Here is a 20,747-nt window from a genome sequence, read left to right as displayed (position 1 = left end):
TGCTAGTAAAATATGCTATATATTTAGCATTAATTTTAACTTTATAATGTCTTTTTATAAATAAGTAAAATAAAAGAATATATTTAACATCAATTAAAAATATATTTATAATATCTTTTATATAAATAAAGAAAATAAAAGAATATATTGATCAAATTATCATTCAACAATATTCATTTATCATTAGTCAATTATTTTATGAGACAACTAGATAACTATTGGTAACCCTTCAAGGATAATAAAATTCTAACTTTTCTCACTTATTTTATAATAAAGCAAATTTATTGATGTAATAGATGTATTAATATGTAATTTATAATGGGAAGAGTAAAAATGTATTACATTTGAAGAGTAATCAATAGTTCTATATAGATAGATTGATTTAATAATTTATTATTCTCAAAAAACCATGTTTAACAATTTTATATATATATATATATATATATATATATATATATATAATTTTAATTTATATATAATTATTTTTTCAAATTTAAATTTTGATGTATTATTTTCAAATCAATTAAATTGATCTGATAATATTAATATATATTTTAATAGATTAGTGAATTTAAATTTTGATATAATATTTAATATTATTATAAATTTATTCTAATTCAATCATCTAAAAATGGCGAACTTAGCAAAAAGAGTAGACAATACGAATACACAGAAAAGTTATTTCTCGAAAACTAAATGTGTTGTTTCCCTGCTTCATCTTACAAATCTCTTTGAGGCACTTGGTCATTTGGAGGAAAGTGTGTCATTTCCCTCAAGGAAACAGGTAGTTGAGACACCCCAGATCACCCCTAAGAGTATTTTTTCTCTAAACCCATATGGCCTACATATCAGACAAAGATCCTAAAGCCCTAGACGGACAGAAAAATCAAAAGCCTATATTAAGTGATTCAAATAAAAATGAATGGGTGACAATAAATAATAGAAAAAATAGATCAAGTGCAATCCCTTCGTTAAATTCCACTCTAGATAATCCTTGGTTTAACAAGAGCATCTCTCACCACAAAGCCCTTAATGGAGATGATCGGCCTTTAGGTTCAGCCTCTACCAAGGAGGACATTCACCACCCTCCTAGACCCAAGCCACTCAATAGGAACCCCATCACGAATGCTTATATTCCTTCGATAGAATTTCTACGGATTTTCTGAATAATCCAAGAATGAATGGCTCAACTAGCTAGTCAAGATAGGATCAAGATTGACACCATCCAATGATCAATCAGACTTCAAATGGAAAACAATCATCTTGTGATGGAAACATAAAAGGAAAGGACAACTTTGACGATTTCATTACAATAGGAAACACCCAGAGTGAAAAAAGGTGAATGGAATGTCAAGATCTAGGCATATTTGCATACTGGAGCAAGGTGGAATAAAAAAAATCAGATCTCATTTGATGGCTCAAATATTTTTGCAAAAGTTAGGTAAGTATTTATAACCATTGTACTCATACTTTGTATCTCCATTGTCAAAATAAAAGCATTAGAAACAATTTTCTTTCTATCTAGTATTGTTTATTTAAGGGTTACCCTATCAAATTCTTTAAATGGGAGCCAAACTTTAATGAAGCCAAAATTGCTAATGCAAAAACCCCAATTTGGATAAGCATTAAATCATTGCCCCCAGAACTTAACAATCTAGAAATTTTAAAGTGAATCGGATCTAATTCAAAAGACCTTATAAGTATAGAAAATAATTACTTAAAGTCAAACAACATTAAATTTATAATCAAAGAAACAGGAATTCAAAGCTCTTAAAATAATAACTAATAGATCTATATATGAGATGAACATAACAAGGTATAATGGGAAGTATATCAGGTATATGGACTCTAGATCCATTATTTCCTATTTTTCTTCAATCTACTAGTAGGAACTTAGATCTGGAAACTACATTTCAATTTTTAAACAAGGGAAGAAGAGAAGAGATGTCTAATGATGAACCCAGCACAATTAAGCCAATAAGAAATAAATCAAAGATCACTAATGGGGATAAAAGATACGAAGAATCAACTAGAATAGAGGATTTAAACCAAACAAAGATACTAGAAAGGGAGGATCAATATGAGACAGTTTGTACCTTGTTATATTTTAATCTAAGAGATACTTGTTACTCATGTTATTTTTACATTTGAGATGACCTAAAGGTCAGATGTTATACTTTGATTTCTAGTATCATAGATGTTAGATTACTATGTTGTTCAATTGATCATATTTGCATGATGATGCCATTTTGAGATGACAATATGTTTTATGTTGATATTTGGTTATCCAATATTTGGACATATCTCTGATTATGTTGTATGTTGGATTTAATGCTTTGTAATTTACTTCACTCTTGCTTTCTTATGTTTTATGCAAATGTGAGTGATGTAAATGGTTTATTTCAGTATAATTAAGTAAATGGTTAAATTAGGTTATTTAATGCATTTATTGCTTTGGTTATATTATTATATGCAATTGCACTTGATTGTGTGTTTTAGTGTGCAGGATTTATATCCCTGGCAGTGGCACATGGAGTTAGTGATTTAGTTGTTCATATTTTACCAATGTCGTCCCTGTATAGTCAATATATCTTATTTAATTGTTTAAATCAACCCTTCTAGTGATTTAATAAATCTGGACTCATTTGCATTATGTGATTGGACTTGTGAACATGTTTGTGCACTTAGAGGTTCACATTGTTACGAAAGTTGTTAAGGAATTATGTGATTTTAGTTTAAGGGTTTTTCAGGCTTTATTTTAATTGATTCTAAATTTTTAGCAGCTTTGTCATAGATGAATTCCAATTACTTGGAATAGCCTATTTTTGTTTGGGTTTATTCAAGGTTTAACTAGTTTTCTAGGTTATTTACCCTAATCAATTATTCACTCAAAAAATGAATAAGTATCCAAAGAGAAAATTAATTCCTCATTTCTCACTTTTGCAAATTAGAAATTTGAGAGCTATTTCTAAAATCCTCTTCTGGAGGATTGTGTTTCTGTTCGTTGTGAGAGCTACAAGTGTGGGAGCTTCGTGAGATCGGTCTCGTTGGATCCAGCTTGGGGAGACCTTGCTTTTTCACAACTTTCGGTAGCTTCTATGAGATATTTATTTTATTTGGCTGATTCTCATTTCAGCCCATTTCGTTGCCAGGTAGGGCTCTTTTGTTTTCATGTTTTTGCTTCTGTTTCTGGTATTTTTATCTTAGGAGGTTGAGAACTATTGTTCCCCTCCATTTCTAATTGTTAATTCTGCCTAGTTGGATGAGTATGAATGTTTTCCTGATTTCCAAGATGAGGGTTTGGGGTTTTGCACCGTTATGTTAATTAATCTCTGCATGCATTGTCTGAACCTAATTTTCATGGCTTTTGTGACCTAAGACTGAATGGGTTTTAATTTTGAAGTTTTTGAGCTTTGAGTTTTTCTACCTTGATTTTGTGTCACTCAATTTTCTTGGGTTTTTCTTAGCATGATGTTGGTTGTGGACTTGGATTATCCGTAGGATGTCAGTCGGGCCATTATTTCCCTTTTATGTTGCTTTGGGATGTGTGTCGCATCCGAACCCCTGAGCTTATTTTCAGGTGAGTGTTATTGTTGCTTGTGTTCTCATCCAACCCTTATTTTATGATCTTCATGATGGTGGTGTACCACACATGAACATGTGTGCGTGCATTTATCAGGTGACTTGTGAGGCCTAAACTCCTAGTTGTATTTCAGTGGAGTTATGTTCTTTTGGAGTTGGTTTGGGAATATGCATGCCTAGGGTGCTCATTGTTGGATGAGTATGGGTAGGCTAGGGTAGAACCGTGGAGGGGTTTCTTCTATAACCTTAGTGACTATTTCCCAAGTTGGCATGAAGAATGCTTAATTAAGTGATAACTAAATAAATTTATTGGGTAATAAATTCAAGACAATAAAATGATATGTGAGCACCCAGTGTTAGTTTGAGGACACAATGCATGCACCTTTTGTTAGGGAGTTGATGCCACATGATACCAGCTTGGGCTATGTGATGCTAAGCATTTTACCCTCCAACAAGTCCTTGCATAGTTGACCCATAGAGTATTTGATCAGGACCTGATCCACTTGCATTATCTCATGATCTTGGTTGCAGTTCTCTTTATTGTCTAGCATGAGCGTTAGCCATGGACATTTTCTTTATGTGTGTTTGTGGTTGGATCATTATCTCCATCAACATGGTGAGATTTGGCCTATGGGTTTCATGTGGTTGGGAGGCATAGCTACCTATACCATTGTTGGGGACCGGTGTACAGAGATGGTCTATTATTCCAGTGCGACTGGTGCTTTATGTTCACTTGGTATATTTGGGTTTCTGGAGTATGTTTCCTTGTGACTTATGCTTTGATTGGGATGTTGGAATGTCATGTTTAGATGTTATTAGTTTATTTGATGCATTCCTATATTATGGTGTTTAGCATATGATTAGATGATGTGAGTTACTTAGTTGGATTGTCTATTTCTTATTGGTTTAGCATGTTATATTTCCTTGTTCTTATGATGTTATTACATTTTAGTAGTGATGCCCTCATAAGACAGCTCCAACTATCTAGTTGGTAGTTTGGGATGTTACGCACAAGGGATGACTAGGGCCTTTGAGGCCTCATGATGCTACTACAGTTGGGAGGAACCGCGCAAGAGTTTTGTTATTTTTGAACAATTCGGTGTAGCTTTTAGTACATCTTCTTTTCTTGCTTTGGTTTAGATGGTTAGTTTTCTTTTTCATCTAGTTTCTCTTGTGTTTAAGTGTCTAAACCTCGATTTGTGGATCCAGTACTCCCCAATGTGGAGGGATTTTTTTCCTACTTCTTTGTTTCTCATTTTCCCTATTTGTTGTCATTCTTCCTCGCGTCAGAGATGTGTTTTCTCACATGAGAATGTGATCTCTCATGTCATAAGTCATTCTCTCATGCAAAGCATAGAGGAAGCTCGCATGAGATTGCACTCTCAGCTCGCATGAGATTGCACTCTCTCCTATGTGAGACTTGGCACTTCCTCGTGCACAAGTGAGCATTCTCTCCCATGAACCTCATCATCAGAGGGGAGAGAATTTTCGTTGGTTCCAAAGTGTTTCCTTGTGCAAGTGGGCAGTTCCTCGCATGGTGTGGTGCACTTTCTTGCATGGAGGTGTACTTCCTCGCAGGAGACTGTGGTTGTCATTCCTCGCGCAAAAAATAGGGGCTATCTCTGCTATTTTTTGGGGAATGCATTTTGGTGTTTTGAATACCCTTTAGGATTGCTTTTTTTTTAGACTTCGACAGATTGTAGATTTTGAGTTTTGTTGTCATCATCAGTTCTCATTTTTTTCTTTGAGCATTTCAGTTTGGTAGTGGCGCTTGGAGATTGTTGGTTAAGTCTTCATTTGAAATGTTGTTTATCCATGTACGTTGATTGCCGTGGACATCCATACTTGTTTTTTAAAAAAATTAAAAATTGGCTTTTATTTATCCTTGTTTCAAGGATCTACATGCGGGCATTACAGGATAGCCCATCCAAAGAATGTATGGATAGAATGCACTTGGAAAAGACAATGGAATATTTACTTCAATGTCCAATCTACTCCCAACAAGAAATACATGTCAGGGAAATAAAAAATAGCCTACTCATCTTAGATAAGATGTCTTAAGATTTAATGTTAACCAACAACAATATAAAAGATCAACTTATGCTTTGGGAGGAAGAACATTCAAACCATTCACACAGAGAAAAAAACTCCAATCCATAATATATAAGACAAAGAATGAATCCTCAAGGGGGAAATCATCAATAGAGAATACAATGAAAGAACAAACTAGAAAATCGAAAGCATGAAAATAAGGAGGATAACTTTGAAGGTTTAAGATCACTAGAGAAAGGGAATTCCTTTAGTTAGAATTTATTTACCCAAACAAAAGATCCAAGTACTCCAACCAACTCACTTTTTATGTGGCATTATTTGGCCCTTCCTACAAGCAACAATCTAATATAGGATAGCATAGTATCAAGAGAAAAGGATGCTGAGAGTCAATTTCAAAAGGAAAAGGAGAACCATATTGCCACTTACAACCCTCAAGAACATGAAATATCTCCTTAGGCATCATATAAGCTTCCTCAACATGATGATACTCCTCAACCAACAATAATAGGAAAAGTAGAGCTCATCAGAATAAGGAAAAAATGAAAAATAGGAGAAAGAAAATATAAATTATTGCAAACTCTGACCAATAGTTCTAACCCCTTTGGGGAAAAGGATAAAGAGAAAATATTCTCAATCATTCCAATTCTCCTAGAAATAGAAGCAATTATAGCAAAAGTAGAAATGCCAGATCAATCTACAAGGAAAGAGTGATACAAAAAACCTATTGGGAAGAATTTCGAATAATAAATGAGATAGGTAGGATAACCAACATTGGGGAACCCTCAAAGCTCTACATAGAGAAAGGTGAAATAAGATATTGTAGCTCATGAGGTAATACTAAGAACGATGATATAATGATAGATTCAGTTATGGATAAGGAAGAAGGAGAGAAAGAACATTGTGATCATAGAGAGGAGACAATGGAAGATATTGACAAACTAGGAATAGCACAAACCATGCTAGGCATTAAACAGCCAACTTGTGGAATATTGCACAAAAAGGAAAGGGAAAGGAAGTCACTAATGGAATTGAGATCAGCAATAGGTAACACGGATAACCAACCAACAAAAGATTCAAGATGTCATATAAGAATGGAAGGGGAAGAGCCTTCACACATCACAATGAGGATAACATCATGGAATGTTATGGGACTAAATGCCCTTAATGGTTCAAAAAGTGCTTACTTAAGCGCAACCCATCCAACTTTAACTCCAAATTAATATTGATTCAAGAAACTAAATTGAACAAGACAGAAGGCAAAAAACTAAATAAGAAACTAGGAATACAAAAGACTTATTTGGTAGAATCAGAAGGAGCTTTAGGCAAAATTGGCCTCATATGGGACCCCAAGAAAATAGAAATATCTATGATGGTAGTCAATCATTACTAGATGGCTGGACAAATCAGAGGTTTCAAATCAAATATTGCCTTCACAGTCATAAATGTATATGGCCCTACACCCACATCAGATGAAAAGCAATATGGAATGATATTAGTACCTTCATAAATATGCATCAAGAAAATAACTTCTGGATAAGAGAAGATTTTAATGCAAATTTTAGATTTAAGAGAGAAATGTGGAGGAATACAAACTATCGCCCAAGTAATGGAAGATTGCAGAGAATGGTTTACCCGAGATAATCTCATAGATATTACGTTGACCAATGGTTTGTACACATGGCACAACAAAAGGGAAAAAATTTGTCATATAGAAAAAAGATTAGACATATTTATTTTCAAAGGAGATATGTGATCCTTTAACTTTTCCATTCAATCCACCATTTTACCGCATGCAAGATCAAATCACTTTCCAATTTGTCTTGAAGTAATAGAAGAAGAAAAACCATCTAGAAATTCCTTCAAATGTGAAAAGATATGGTTTTTGGATATGAGTTTTATGAAGAACATCAAACAATGGTGGCAAGGCAAGTTTGAGGGATCCAGGATGTTTTGCTTCATCTCCAAACTAAAATTACTAATTAAAAGAAAATATTCACAAATGGAATAAGAGACATTTTAAGAATATATTCAAAAAAAAATTGGAAATTGAATAAACTCTACGTAAATTAAATGAAAAAGTAATAAAACATGGAATGGCCAACATCAACTACTCAAAAGAAAAACAATTACTCTCAAGACAAAAAGATATTCTAACTAAAGAAGAAATCTCTAAGAAACAAAAATCCACAGAAACATGGTTGGAAGAAGGTGAGAGGAATACCAATTTTTTTCACAATAGTACAATAAATAATAAAAACATTAATAGAATTTCAAAGATCAAGAATAATGAAGGAATAGAAGTAGAAAAAACATCTCATATAGCTGAAGTTTTTGTCAATTTTTATATATACACTTTATATGATTAAGAGAACTCTAATTTAACAGCACAAAATAACATATTAAATACTATTACAAAGTTGATTAATGATGAAGACAATAAATTTCTAAATAAAGCTTTTACAAAGGAAGAAACTAAACTAGCTCCCTACAGGCTTAACCCAAATCACTAGAACCAAACAGATTCCAAGATTTCTTCTTCCAAAAAATGTTGGATATATTAGGGGATGAACGTTGGCAAGCTATTGAAGCTACTAGGAATTTAGGATCTTTGTTAGTAGAAATCAATAACACCTTCCTCACTCTTATACCCAAGAAATCCAATTATGAGGGACCTGGAGACTTCCGGCCCATAGCTCTGTGTAAAACCATTTATAAGATACTAGAACTCTAGTGAATAGACTTAAAACTCTTCTTCCCAAAGTAATCTTAGAAGAACAAACTGGATTCATTCCAAACAGATCCATTCTGGATGGCATAATAATCATTCAAGAGCTAATTCATTTAGTTAACTCGAAAAAATAAGCTTGTTATATGTTAATGTAGCTTGATATTTAGAAAGCCTATGACAAGGTCAATTGGAGATTTCTTTGCAAAACTCTAGAAGCCTTGGGATTTTCATACCAATGGACCAATCTAATATTCAATTGTATATCTACATCCAAAATATCCCTACTCATCAATAGGAATCTTGAGGGGTTTTTCAACATTTCAAGAGGGACAAGGCAAGGGGACCATATCTCATGTTTCCTCTTTACAATCATGGTTGAAGCATTTGGTAGAGAAATTAAAAAGGATTATAGGGAATCTAAAATTAAAGGCATCTCGGTCACTAAAGGGGTAGAAAACATTACTCATCAACAATTTGTAGATGATACTACACTCCTAGGACAAAGTACTATGGAGGAGGTGTGTAACTTCAAAAGAGTAATTGATACGTCTATGAAAGCATCCGGTTAAAGGGTCAATAAGAAGAAATCAAATATATTCTTTCTTAACACTAATCCAACCATAGAAGATAACATTTTCAATATCATGGGCTACAGATAAGGATGTTTCCCTTGGGAATACCTAGGAGTACAAATAGATAAAAACCCTAAAGATAGTAGGTTTTGGGAACCCATATTAAATAAATTGGACAAAAAGATTGAAATTTGGAAAGGAAAATGGCTAACAAAAGAAGGGAGAGTAACTAAAATCAAATGAATTCTTTCAACCATCTCAACATACAAAATGTCTTGGTTGCCCCTACCAAAAGGGGTTAAACAATAAATAGATCATAAATGCATAAACTTTTTTTATAAAGCAACAGATGACAACAAAAAGAAAGCATTGATTAAATGGAAGAATATTTGTACACCAAAGGAATAGGGGGGCCTAGGAATCAAGAACCTCAATTGGCAAAATATAGCCCTAGGAGCCAAATTGGTATGGAGGATGTTTATTGAAAAGGATAGTAAATGGGCACAACTTCTATATTGAAAATACCTCGACAATCTGGAACCTTTATCTCTCTTTCAAACCATTAATCCCCCTAAGAGATCACATATATAGAATTTCATGATGCATTATAGCCCCCTGATTCGCAAAAATATAACCTGAGATATAGGGAATGGTAGAGAGTCCCTTCTCTAGGAAGATTCTTGGGATGGACTACCTACTCTAGACATTAGTGATCTTACCCCCAACATCAAGAACTCACAAATTTATGGGGCGATAAGGTTATAGACTATAAATATAATTATAGGCATGAATGGAAATGGAAATCAGTGGAAGAAACCAATCTCACAGCTCAAGAAAAAACACTATATACTAACTTCATAAACCAAAGATCAGTCAAACAACTAGAAAGGCATAATAAATTGATTTGGGGTGCCTCTAAGACATGATCCTACAATGTAAAGAAAGGATATTAACTAATAACTCATTCACAAAGATGGGACCATATTGCTATTCTGCTAGCTCTATGTTGGGATCCAATATACCTGCCAAAGGTGGGCATTTTCCTATGATCAACTCTTCAAAAGAGAATTTTAAGTGTGGACAAACTCACTAAAATGGGTTTCGAAGGACCATCCAAATGTCCCATTTGTAAAAAGGACTCAAAAATAGCTAATCACCTACTATTCCAATCTGACTTCACTAAGGAATGTTGGCAATGGCTAACTTAAAAAATTAACTGGTATTCAGCCTTCCTTAGCAATTTATGGGAAGGTCTACAATGTTGGCCCAAAAGAAGCAAATCTATTATATATGATGGGCTATGGAAGGTATGCCCTACAATTCTCTTATGGGAAGTATGGAAAGGAGAAATAGAAGGATATTTAACAACAAAGAAATGAGTGTCAAATCTCTTCAGAACAAGATAGAAGAAAGCATAGATAAGATAAATTTATTAATGTCCAACAAGAGACCAACGAGGGTCTAAGGGACTAGAAATAGTACAAAGGGCAAACACCAGCAGGGGGAGCACCAAACGGTGTCTACAGAAAGAATGTGAAAGCAAAACAATAAAAAAACTAAGAACTTCTCACATGCGAGTAGTCTAGAATGGAAAGGTGTACATTAGGACAATCAGATACTCTGGAAGGTTGCCTCTGAGGTCAACTAGAGGGACGTTGCCAAGTATAATCTCTGCGGGGTCTCACAGATCTCGTGTGAACCGAAATAGTGCAGAGAAGCCACTTCGATCCATGGGCAGGAACTATAAGACTGAAGAAAGAGGTGATGAGCTGCGTAGGAGTCAAAGTCGAGCAAAGCTAGAGCTATATAGTGTGTTCGCGAAGTTGCATGGTCCCCTGAAGGTTGAGTGCAAGACAATGCTGGTCAATATATTTGAAGAATGAGGGAAGAGACCGACACTCTCTGAACAAACAATAGAATCTCCCTCGGATCTCATAGTAAATGGGACAAACAAAAATAAAGTGAGACTTTGTCTCGACCTCTCCGAGGTGACAAAGCCGACAAATCTTGTCCTCCCTACCAATCTGGTGATTAGTCTGAATACGTAGCTGGTGAGATCCCACTCTAAAAGATCCCAAGGAGATGAGAAGAGCATGAGTCCACCGACGAGTGAGGTACCAGGGACATAAGATGATCCCATCCTATATATCAAGAAAGTGCTTAGCATAAAAGGTCATGTGTGGACGGAACCCACCTAGGGGATTCTTCCAGGTCGTGATAACATACTGTCTTTAGATGTCAAGTCTAACATGCTCATTCAACTCCCGCTGAGATGGAAGAAGATGGGCAAGAGCGTCCAGACAAAATTGAAAGGGGGGAAGATGAGCCAAGCTAATACCAATCAAGCTCAAGAGAGCAGAAACTTGGGTGTACCAACAACAAGACCTGTGACTAGAACCTGAATACGCAACCTCCATAGAAGAGCAGTAAGCCAAGTAGGAATACCTGTGACGATCATTGGAGGAATCGTCAAAGCTCCAGATCCAGTGAAGAAGCCAAACTAAATCAATGATGGTCCCCAATCTAAAATGGTGAGCACCAAACTCAGCTAGAACAATACTATGTGGTGTGAACTGGTGAGATCTAATAATGCGCTGAAGGAAAAGAGTTTGGACTCTCTCAACAGAGGCCCAGTTAGACTCCAAGAGAGAGGGGCCCCAAACAATAGAGCCATAAAGGACAGTCGGCTTGACCCGAGAGTCAAGAAGAGACATCTTAGTTGTGGTGTCCTGGAAGTGGTGTCGAAAACACTGTCGCTCAAGAATGGCAAGGGAGTTGAGCCCCTTGTTGACTCTGGGCTACATGGTTCGTCCAAGGCTAAATTGAGGTCCAGAAAACTTAACCCCTAAGTAAGTATATGAAGATGCAATCTCAATCTTAGTACCCTAGAAGTTAAAATGGAGATGAGATGTCCTCAAACAATTGAAGACCATAACCCGAGTCTTGCCCAGATTTACAATTAGCTCACGTGGGTCGCAGAAAGAGGCCAAGCCATTAAAGAGTTGTTGAAGACTATCCAGAGAAGATGCTAGGAGAATCACATCGTCAGCAAATAAGAGAATAGAGATCAATACTTGATGTAAAAAACAACCATCACCAGGGAGCGAGCAATCACAGAGAAATGCCTCAAGCTCGTCAACGTAGATGCCAAAAAGAGTGGGGGAGAGAGGACACCCTTATTTCACCTTGATAACACTCTGGATAGGATTAAAAAAGCCCTATGAACTCCTGAATTTGCCCTCAACGTGCTTGTATAACCTCATAATAGTTGTAAGAAGAATCTCTGAGATCCTGATATCCCTAAGATGCTGAAAGAGAGTCGCCCAAGGAACAGAGTCAAAGGCTTGTGAAAGTCAACAAAGCAACAATAAACTTTCGCCAAGCGGTGGTGAGCCTCCTCAATGATGGCTCATAAAGTCAAAATGTGATCAGTGGTTTGAGACTCTGAACAAAACCCAGCCTAACCTCTAGCCTAACAATGTCATTGATCGAGCTCAATGGATAGGATATCGTTCAACACCGTCACATAGAGTTGGCAAAGGTATGCCCAACCATGATCGTCCTGTAGTTTCTAGGTTCCAAAGCTGGCCCAGATTTATGGATCAGATAGATAATGTCATGACCAAGAATCGAGGAAGCCAACGCAAACCACTTAATTAAAGAGCACTGTAAGAAAAGGACCTAGGACAGAGATACCCAACTTGAAAAATTCCACTTGAAATCCTTCCTCATCTGGAGTTCTACTGTTCATAACTCTAACTACCTCAAAAATGTGGGAAAAGGAGAAGAGGTGACAGTGGGTAAGGGGGAGGATGAGATGGAGAGGGGGTTGGTCAGGAATATCATAGAGGGTGGAGATGTGGGAGGTCCAAAGTAGAGGGAGGGGGGGATGGCAAGGAAACATGGTGCGCCAAAAGAGCTTTGGCGATTGGAAGAACATGGCACAAAGAGACTTACACTGCAGTAAAGTGAACTTTTGTTCCTTATGGCGAAGAAAGTAGCGATAGTCAAGCCTCAACTAAGAGGAAGAGGAGGAAGAAATAGTGGATGGAGCAAAGTGAAGCATGCGATGAAAGGATTTGCAGTCCTCATCAAACCACTGGTTCATGGGGCAAGACCTGCGAATGGGGCGAGGGGTGAGCGAGGAGGTGCAATGGGGAATGGAGAGAAGGGCAGACTCCCACAAGGCAGACGCAAGGGAGTGGAACATGGAGGTGACGTCCCCGGATTCAGGGAAGGGGTCCTGGGCGAGAAGTCGTCTGAGGTGGTGGATGAAGAGCTCTGTGTCACCATCAGAGAAGCGAAAAGAGATGTGAGCATGGGGGGAGGGAAGAGGAGGGTGAGAAGAAGCAAATAAACAAGGGGAGAAGATGTGACAGAACATTGTCAACAACGTAGCACCTCCACCATGTGGCCAACAAGGAAAGAGTTCGGATCCAGGAAAACAAGAGAGCCCATTCAAAATCACTAAGTTAGAAGACTCACAGAGCTGTAACAAATTACGACCATACTTGGTGAATGGCCCCTGACAATCCTCAGAGAGTCAAAGTAGGCCTACAAAACTAGGATCAGAAGCAGTTGTACACATGGGATCAAACCTGCAATCATGGAGGGGAGGTTGTAGGTCTCTGGTCTGCATGTTAAAGTCTCCTAGAATAATGATGTCCCCCATAGCAGAGAATTTGGTTATGTACTCAAGAAGGTCCTCATAGGGGTCCCCACCCTCAGTGCTGTAAATTGCATAGTACCAAGATGCTAGCGGGAAGTAACAAACAACAATATAGGTATCTTTATAGAGCAAGGTTCCTCGATCAATGCAAATCCACATGAATCTGGCATAGATGTTGGAGTGAACCAAGGAAATTTTACTAAAAAGGTGGTCTCGAATAAGACAGGCGACCCCACCAGAGCACCTGACTTCGTCGCTAAAAGAGGAAAGCCACTGATAGCCAGAAATATCGACAAGAGGATGCATGGGGCTCTCATGTGCCTCAGTAATAAAAAGAAGGTTGGCAAAACCAATAGCATCATTAAGCCAGGCATAGACCAGAGGATACCATTACTGTTCTAATAGTTGAGACACAAAGAGCCTATGCTCAACTGTCGTTGAGCCAGTCATTTAGCCTTAGAGGCTACCCTTAGAACCCAGCCTGTAAGAAAGGTATCATAGATTACTGGTTTAAGGTTTCTGATGACCGCATATTTACCCTCTTTTCTTGCTACCACAACGAGGACACGAGCTTGCTTGAGTTCTGCCATCTATGATCAGGTGAGGTCATCATCTAAGTAGATCTTAAGGGAAAGAGAAGATAACTTTTCCTTTGCTCTAAGAGCCTGCAACCTATCAGAGAGGGAAAGGAACTGGATGAAGAGAGTACCATCAGGGCCTAACCAACACCTATCAAGAGTGATGTCTAAATTGTCCAACTGATCCTCGAGGAAAGAGTATCCAACAATCAAAGGATCATTAATGAAAGAGAGACCACGGACTCATGAGTTTAGTTCATGGGTCCTCCTAACCTGCTCATCATCCATCTTCCCTTGTACTAACTTCTCAACGCTTGAAAGGGGAGTTTTAGTTGCAGAACTACATAAAGAAGCCCAAGACTTCACCTTTAATTCAATCTCTTTTAACAGTGAAGAATGCCTATCGACGATCTCTAATTGATTCTCCTTGATAGTGTCTAACCCCTTGAGTTGTGTGGTAGCAGATTCCAGATTAGCCTTGAGGCCTATATTTTCAGCAACTAGAGATTGCACAGTATCTCATAGAGTGTGGTTCTCGGATTCCAACAAAGTCAACCGTTCTATGATTTTAGCATAGAGTGAAGTTGACTGAGCAATAGCACTTTGAAGGACAACATTAGCAAACTCCACGATAGCCAAGCAATCAGCGAATTGTTGTAGTGTAATTGGATCAAAAATGGGTACCATAGCTTATAAAAGGTGTCCCTAGAGGTTTACAGCCTTACCACAGGCTAGACATTTTGTCAAACAGTTTATAGGTAGCTAGGTGATGCACAATCCGTCAAACAGTTGAAGATGTTGTCACCAAACCAATTCTTGATGATTTCCCTGTGGTAAAGACTAACAAAAGATGTGGAAGGAGTGATTGAGGAGTGGAGTCTGAGCAGCAGCGACTACTCTCAAAAACCACGGCTAGCTCAAAACTCCGCTCAGGGTAGAGGAGACTAATATGTCAATCAAATAGCTTTTTTTTCCACCGAATACCTTGAAATTTCCAAAGCTACACTTCCGCTTTGCGTTAAGATTAAAATTACCTCCAAATAATAGGTAATAAAATCAAGTTGCAAGAGCAAAAACCCCACGAAAGTCCACAGGTGCAAGTGGCAAAAGAGAAAATCCACGGGAGCAACAGGCAGCCAAGGCATGGAGGGAATCTAACCCACCAACAAGAGCACACGATCAAAGGCTCAGAAACATGGCTCAAAAGTTTGTCGCAGGAGCAAGATCACAGCATAACATAAGCTATAAATAATCACCTAAGAAACACAATTAAAGAAGAGAGTGCATTCTCAGATTGGGATGTAGAAATGAGAAAAATTTGGAAAAATCTTCTAAACCCACCATTAACATACGCAAAAGCTAATAAGCTAGCAAGATCACTTTGCAAATGGATGCCTCCTCTTGAGGGACGAGCAAAGCTTAATTTCGACAGGGCCTCTAGAGGAAACCCCAGCCAGGCAAGCATTGGATATATTATTCGCTCTACCTCCAGATCCCATATTGTATCCAGAGCCAAATATATAGGGTTAACTCTAACAATATAGCAAAATTGGAAGCATTGACAGAAGGTTTAAAACTAGGATTGGAGCTTAAAATACCCAAACTCGTTATAGGAGATTCACAAATCATCCTAAATGCAATTAGAAAATGCTCATTTCCCAATTGGAAGATTAACTCAATCTTAGAACAAGCCTTGCCTCTCATTGACAAATTCAAAGATGTCCAAATTTTGCACATATATAGAGAAGGAAACATTGAAGCTAATAAACTAACCAATCTTTGTGTAGAGGGAAATGATATCTCTCAATATAGAAGCGTCAACATGCCTCAATTTCCAAAATCTTGTTGTAACTAACATACGAAAGTAGCAATAAAGATTGAAATTATTTCTAAATATACAAGATGGTCCACTACAAGTCATAATTACCACACATATCATCACTCACATCGAAATCTGGAACAAATACAATATGATAAAGGTTGTGCAAACACACATGCAGAAAGACTGCCCATGCACTTAATCCATCAACCCAATATATCGTAAGTGTCATTGGCAAACACCTCGCCACCTCATTACGGAGTTTGGAGTACCTTAGATATGGATAGTTTTGATAAGTAGGGGACTTCAATTCATGTTCTTTTTTGAAGTCTTACTAATAAATTCAATTGAGTTATGTATTAGATAGGTGTATTTCGACATGATAAAGACAAGCAATAATCATATAAAACTGTGATGTGAGAAGCAATGAAAGCTCTTGAAAGGGGTGAATTATCAAGAATGGAATTTCCTTAAAAGAAACTAATGTGTTCGTATTTGAATAAGCAAACTGGGGACACCCCTTTTAAGATATAATCATTTTCTAGAGGACTATAATCTTGGTCAAGATTGAAGGTTTTCTTGCTTCATTCTTTCCTACTAGTGCTCGTTTGAACAAAGACAATGTAATTTTTTAATATAACACAAGGACTTAAGCCTTTTTACCGAGCAAGAATATATATATATATATAAAGAAATATCACTTATTTATTAAAATAATTAATTATGAAAAAGGTCAATAAATATCAATATCTAAAAATATCATAGAGATTTAAAAAATAAAATAAAATAGAACATAAGAAATTAAAATAAATATGACATTTTAATAAAAAAATATTGTTCACAATAAATATTTTACAACAATGTGAAATCCTACCTACTAGTGTTCTAAACAAGTATTAAATAATTGAAAAGAAGGTGAAATGGTTGGGATAAGTATTTCGGAAAACATTAATATTTCAATACAATGTCAAATCATTACCTGGAATTTGAGTTTAAGAAATATACACTTAGAAACTTATATTGCTAATTTATAATTGTTTTGTGGAATTTTGAATTATTTATAAAACATATTATTTTATAAAATATATGAACTTAAAATATCTAGAAAGAATATTTTTGTAAATATTACTAATAACTAGAAACTGGAAACTTTAAAGCAAACGAACCTGGCATGCACAAGGTTAATTTACACCGTGCAATATTGGTACGGTGCTTAACCATCAAACTGTATTGAAGGCGTAGTTTATTCTCATTCTCAACGGGTAGACGAATTTAGAGATATGTATGATGAGTTGCATTTCTGATTTACATTTGAAATTGCAAATCAAATACAGATACGGTGTGTGAACTAATTTGGATGCAGACCATCTTTCTTGTAGTTCTCATAAGTTATCACATTTTCCCCCAAAATTTTAATGACATTCTATACATTTTTCGTTTCAGTCCTACATTCAATATTACCAAGTGGAGAAAACCCTCCGAGACATTCGGGTGAACATCCCACATGCCTTTGTCTATGTTTCCACATTTTGCATGCATTCTGTTGACAAATACGAGGGAAAGTATGATGGTAGCATTAGGAGGAAATAATACAAATGAAAGGATTTGATGAGGTTTTAAATTTTATTCCTGAGAAGCTTCAGCCCACAGTTTAATCATATAATGTTGTGCTGGACAGATTGTTTAAGATGGGTCGAAATCTGATTCGTTAAAATTGGAAGATGTTATGTCCAATGCCTCTACATATGCAGTAATCATGAGCTGCTTTGTTGGTCAGGGCAACGCAGATTACATCCTCGTCCTTTTTGACCATGTGGATGAAATCAACGCACCAGATACTACAGACTATATTTGTTGAATGACTATTTCAAGAGGCGTGCTAAAAGTCTGCTTTCCCTATTTTGCTTTGCTATAGATATGGTAAGCATATCTGCAACTTTGATCCCCTCCTTCACTCACCAATTTTCCATCCATCTAATTGCTATCATTTTCATTTTCTATCCATTTGTTGCGGAGAAACCGTGAATCAATTTTTGTTTCATGCAATCATTTTTCTCGTTGCATTTTTCCGGTGCAACCAATAAGATTATAAATAAATAGCATTTTTTCATTTTAATAAATATAACAGAGAATTGGAACTTTAGGAAAAAAAAATTATATCTTAAAAATTCTTTAATTTTTGTGGTTAGGTTTAAACGATTGAGTTAGTTTTCCTGCCTACGGCAACAACTAATAAGAAAGCAAACACCCACATCATAAAAATGACGATATATCGGATATCATTATTTACAGAGCAAAATTGACATGCCTAGGCAAAGGGCAGAATCAGAAATTCAAATAATATATCAAAACATCAAAATGTTTTTCCGAGTATAAAAATAAAAGATTCCATACAAAGGCCTTCATTGGAACTAATTTCTATTCTGCTCATTGTTAATCTCTCAAATGTTTTGACTCGATCAGGAAACTAACGCAAAAGGGTAAGATTAGTCACTAACCGCAAATTATGACTACTTGTATGTCTTTCCATGTGACATTCTCACTGTTAAACACCCAAATACAGGTGTTGGCCAGAAATTGAAGTACGTAGCTCCCGCAAAATACGTACAACTTAATGCAACATATATTTTCAACCATGTCGAAAAAACAATAGTGAAAGTGAAAATGAGAGCTGTTGCAATAACCATCAATGCAAAGTTCAAGAAGCATCTAAAGGTTGGAAGCTCCCCTTCAACATTAGAATCTGGAAAGCAACCTTGCACAGAGAAAGTGGAAAGCAATTCATCCTTACGCCGAAAAGCATCATTCAGCCAGCATGCAACTGCATCCTCAGATATTGGCATTTCATTTATTGGCACACGGTGAACATGAATATGGACTTCAGCTGGATCTATGCCAAACACATTATCCATGAATGTAGGACATCGATAATTGTAGCCTATTGTAACATCATAAACTGTACACGATAAAAATAGCAAAAGGTTAGGACATTATGTTTTATGTAAGTGTTGACTGATCTCACCTCAGTGATGAGAAATGTAAAATTCTTGACTGAGAATTACCTAGCGATTCTCTCTTGAGCTGCATTTACATAAAAAAAGTCTTACTGTAATTGTTAAGGTGTTTACCCAGGAATTTCCATGAATTATTGCTTATTCCTTGGTTCATGTTTATATGCAAAACAAGGAGTTTTATAAACCAACAGCTCTTTCTTACCATGAGAGTATCAAAAGATTGGAAAGCATATTGTGCTTGGCATTCACTAATTTCATGTTTCTGATATGTATGGTCAACTTGCAATGGTCCCCCAGTTTTTAGCAAGTAAGGCATACATATCAATCAATAAAGCCTTAAGCAAATCAAACCAGTGATTCTTCAAGCGATTCTGAGCAGTTTCTCTCACAGCAATGGAACTTGAAACATCCACAAATGTAAAATTGTTTTTAGTCTCACACTTAAGCAAGCAACCACAACCTCATACTTTGTAAGCAAGCTAAATAATCTATTGCTCTCAACAAATCAAGATGATCATTGTTTTCTTTTCTGACAAGATTTTCAAAGAGATATTGAATGACAAAAACAAATACAAAAAGTCCAACATGCAGCATGTCCAGGGATGAAACCATGCTTAAAAGATTAGTAAAACCAAATTTTATCATGAAATACAGAGCAGTAGCAAATAATGTTTTAAAGTTCAAAGAAAATTAAAAAAAGTAGAAGACATTACATATCCTCAAGATTTGTAATTAAAAAGATGCCCTCAGTATTTACTTTCCTCGCCAACAAGCATTATTATTCTTGATTGGTGAGCTGAAGACAGCACTTCCCTCCCCTTCCTCAGATGTTGTACAAAAGAACCGGTGTATAAGTGGCAGTAGGGCAGATCAGATGCCACTGCTGAACTAGGGTGCCAAAGACCTGTTTGTCATATCCACTTCTGTGTTTTAATTAGCAACCAGAGTTACAATATTTTCCACCGAGATTTGAAGTTAAGCAATCATTGCTCTCTGGTGATTAGAGCACATAAGCAACCGATTATTGTGGGATAGGGATATTCTGATTGTTGGCAAGGAATGTTGTTTGAGGACATCTCATTGACCTTGTTTCCAAGTTGGACATAACAATGTTCCCTGAGGAGGAAGGTGGCAAGAATGTTTTCACTTTCGACTTTTTAGTCTTGATCATTTCGTAAATGTAATCAGGGTAGAGTTTCCTCATGAGGCTTCCAAGGTGGGTGCAAGGACTGGTTCTTTATTATGGGATTCATAAACTGGATTGAAGGTGTAAATCCTTGATCCAGGAGAGAAGTCTAAGTTGCCAGTATAGATATGGGAATGGGCTTAGGTTTGGCATTTGGGTTTGTTGTTATGGCAAATGGTTTTCTCAGGTAGGTGTGCAGCTGTTGACTATGAACATACAGATAAAATATGTGCTAATGAGTAGAATGTAAAATATATTTGATACTTGATACTAAAAAATAAGTCATATATAATTTAAGTACGTTTCACAATTTACTATACACACACACACATATATACTGTTACAAGATTCAAGAATTGGCAGATTAAAGGATTTCTGGATGATTGATTGATTAACAGAGGAACAAATGTGTTCCTTATAACGATTTACAAGGACGTTGTTTCTAAGTAGACTGAAGACGAAATTAGAAACAAAACTGAAGACAAGATAGGAAACATTCCTATCTAGACTGAAAGACGGAGTACAGACAAGTAGTTGACCATTATAG

The 20,747-nt window shown here is 36.3% G+C and overlaps 1 protein-coding gene across 1 annotated transcript in view; it reads right to left on the bottom strand.

The window, feature by feature from the left end:
• Window positions 1-18,322: 18,322 nt before the first annotated feature.
• Window positions 18,323-20,747, bottom strand: part of LOC149546720 (putative 1-acyl-sn-glycerol-3-phosphate acyltransferase 5) — a 59,631-nt gene continuing 57,206 nt past the window's right edge. Inside the window, exon 5 of the mRNA XM_089791332.1 lies at window positions 18,323-18,956. Within this exon, the coding sequence (XP_089647458.1) occupies window positions 18,511-18,956 (446 nt within the window). The 3' untranslated portion in view covers window positions 18,323-18,510. The remainder of the gene's footprint in view (window positions 18,957-20,747) is intronic.

Source organism: Cupressus sempervirens, chromosome 7, assembly GCF_028749045.1.
Source record: "Cupressus sempervirens isolate cs-2001-9-10 chromosome 7, ASM2874904v1, whole genome shotgun sequence".
NCBI lineage: Eukaryota > Viridiplantae > Streptophyta > Pinopsida > Cupressales > Cupressaceae > Cupressus > Cupressus sempervirens.
This window is presented reverse-complemented; position numbering and strand designations above follow the sequence as displayed.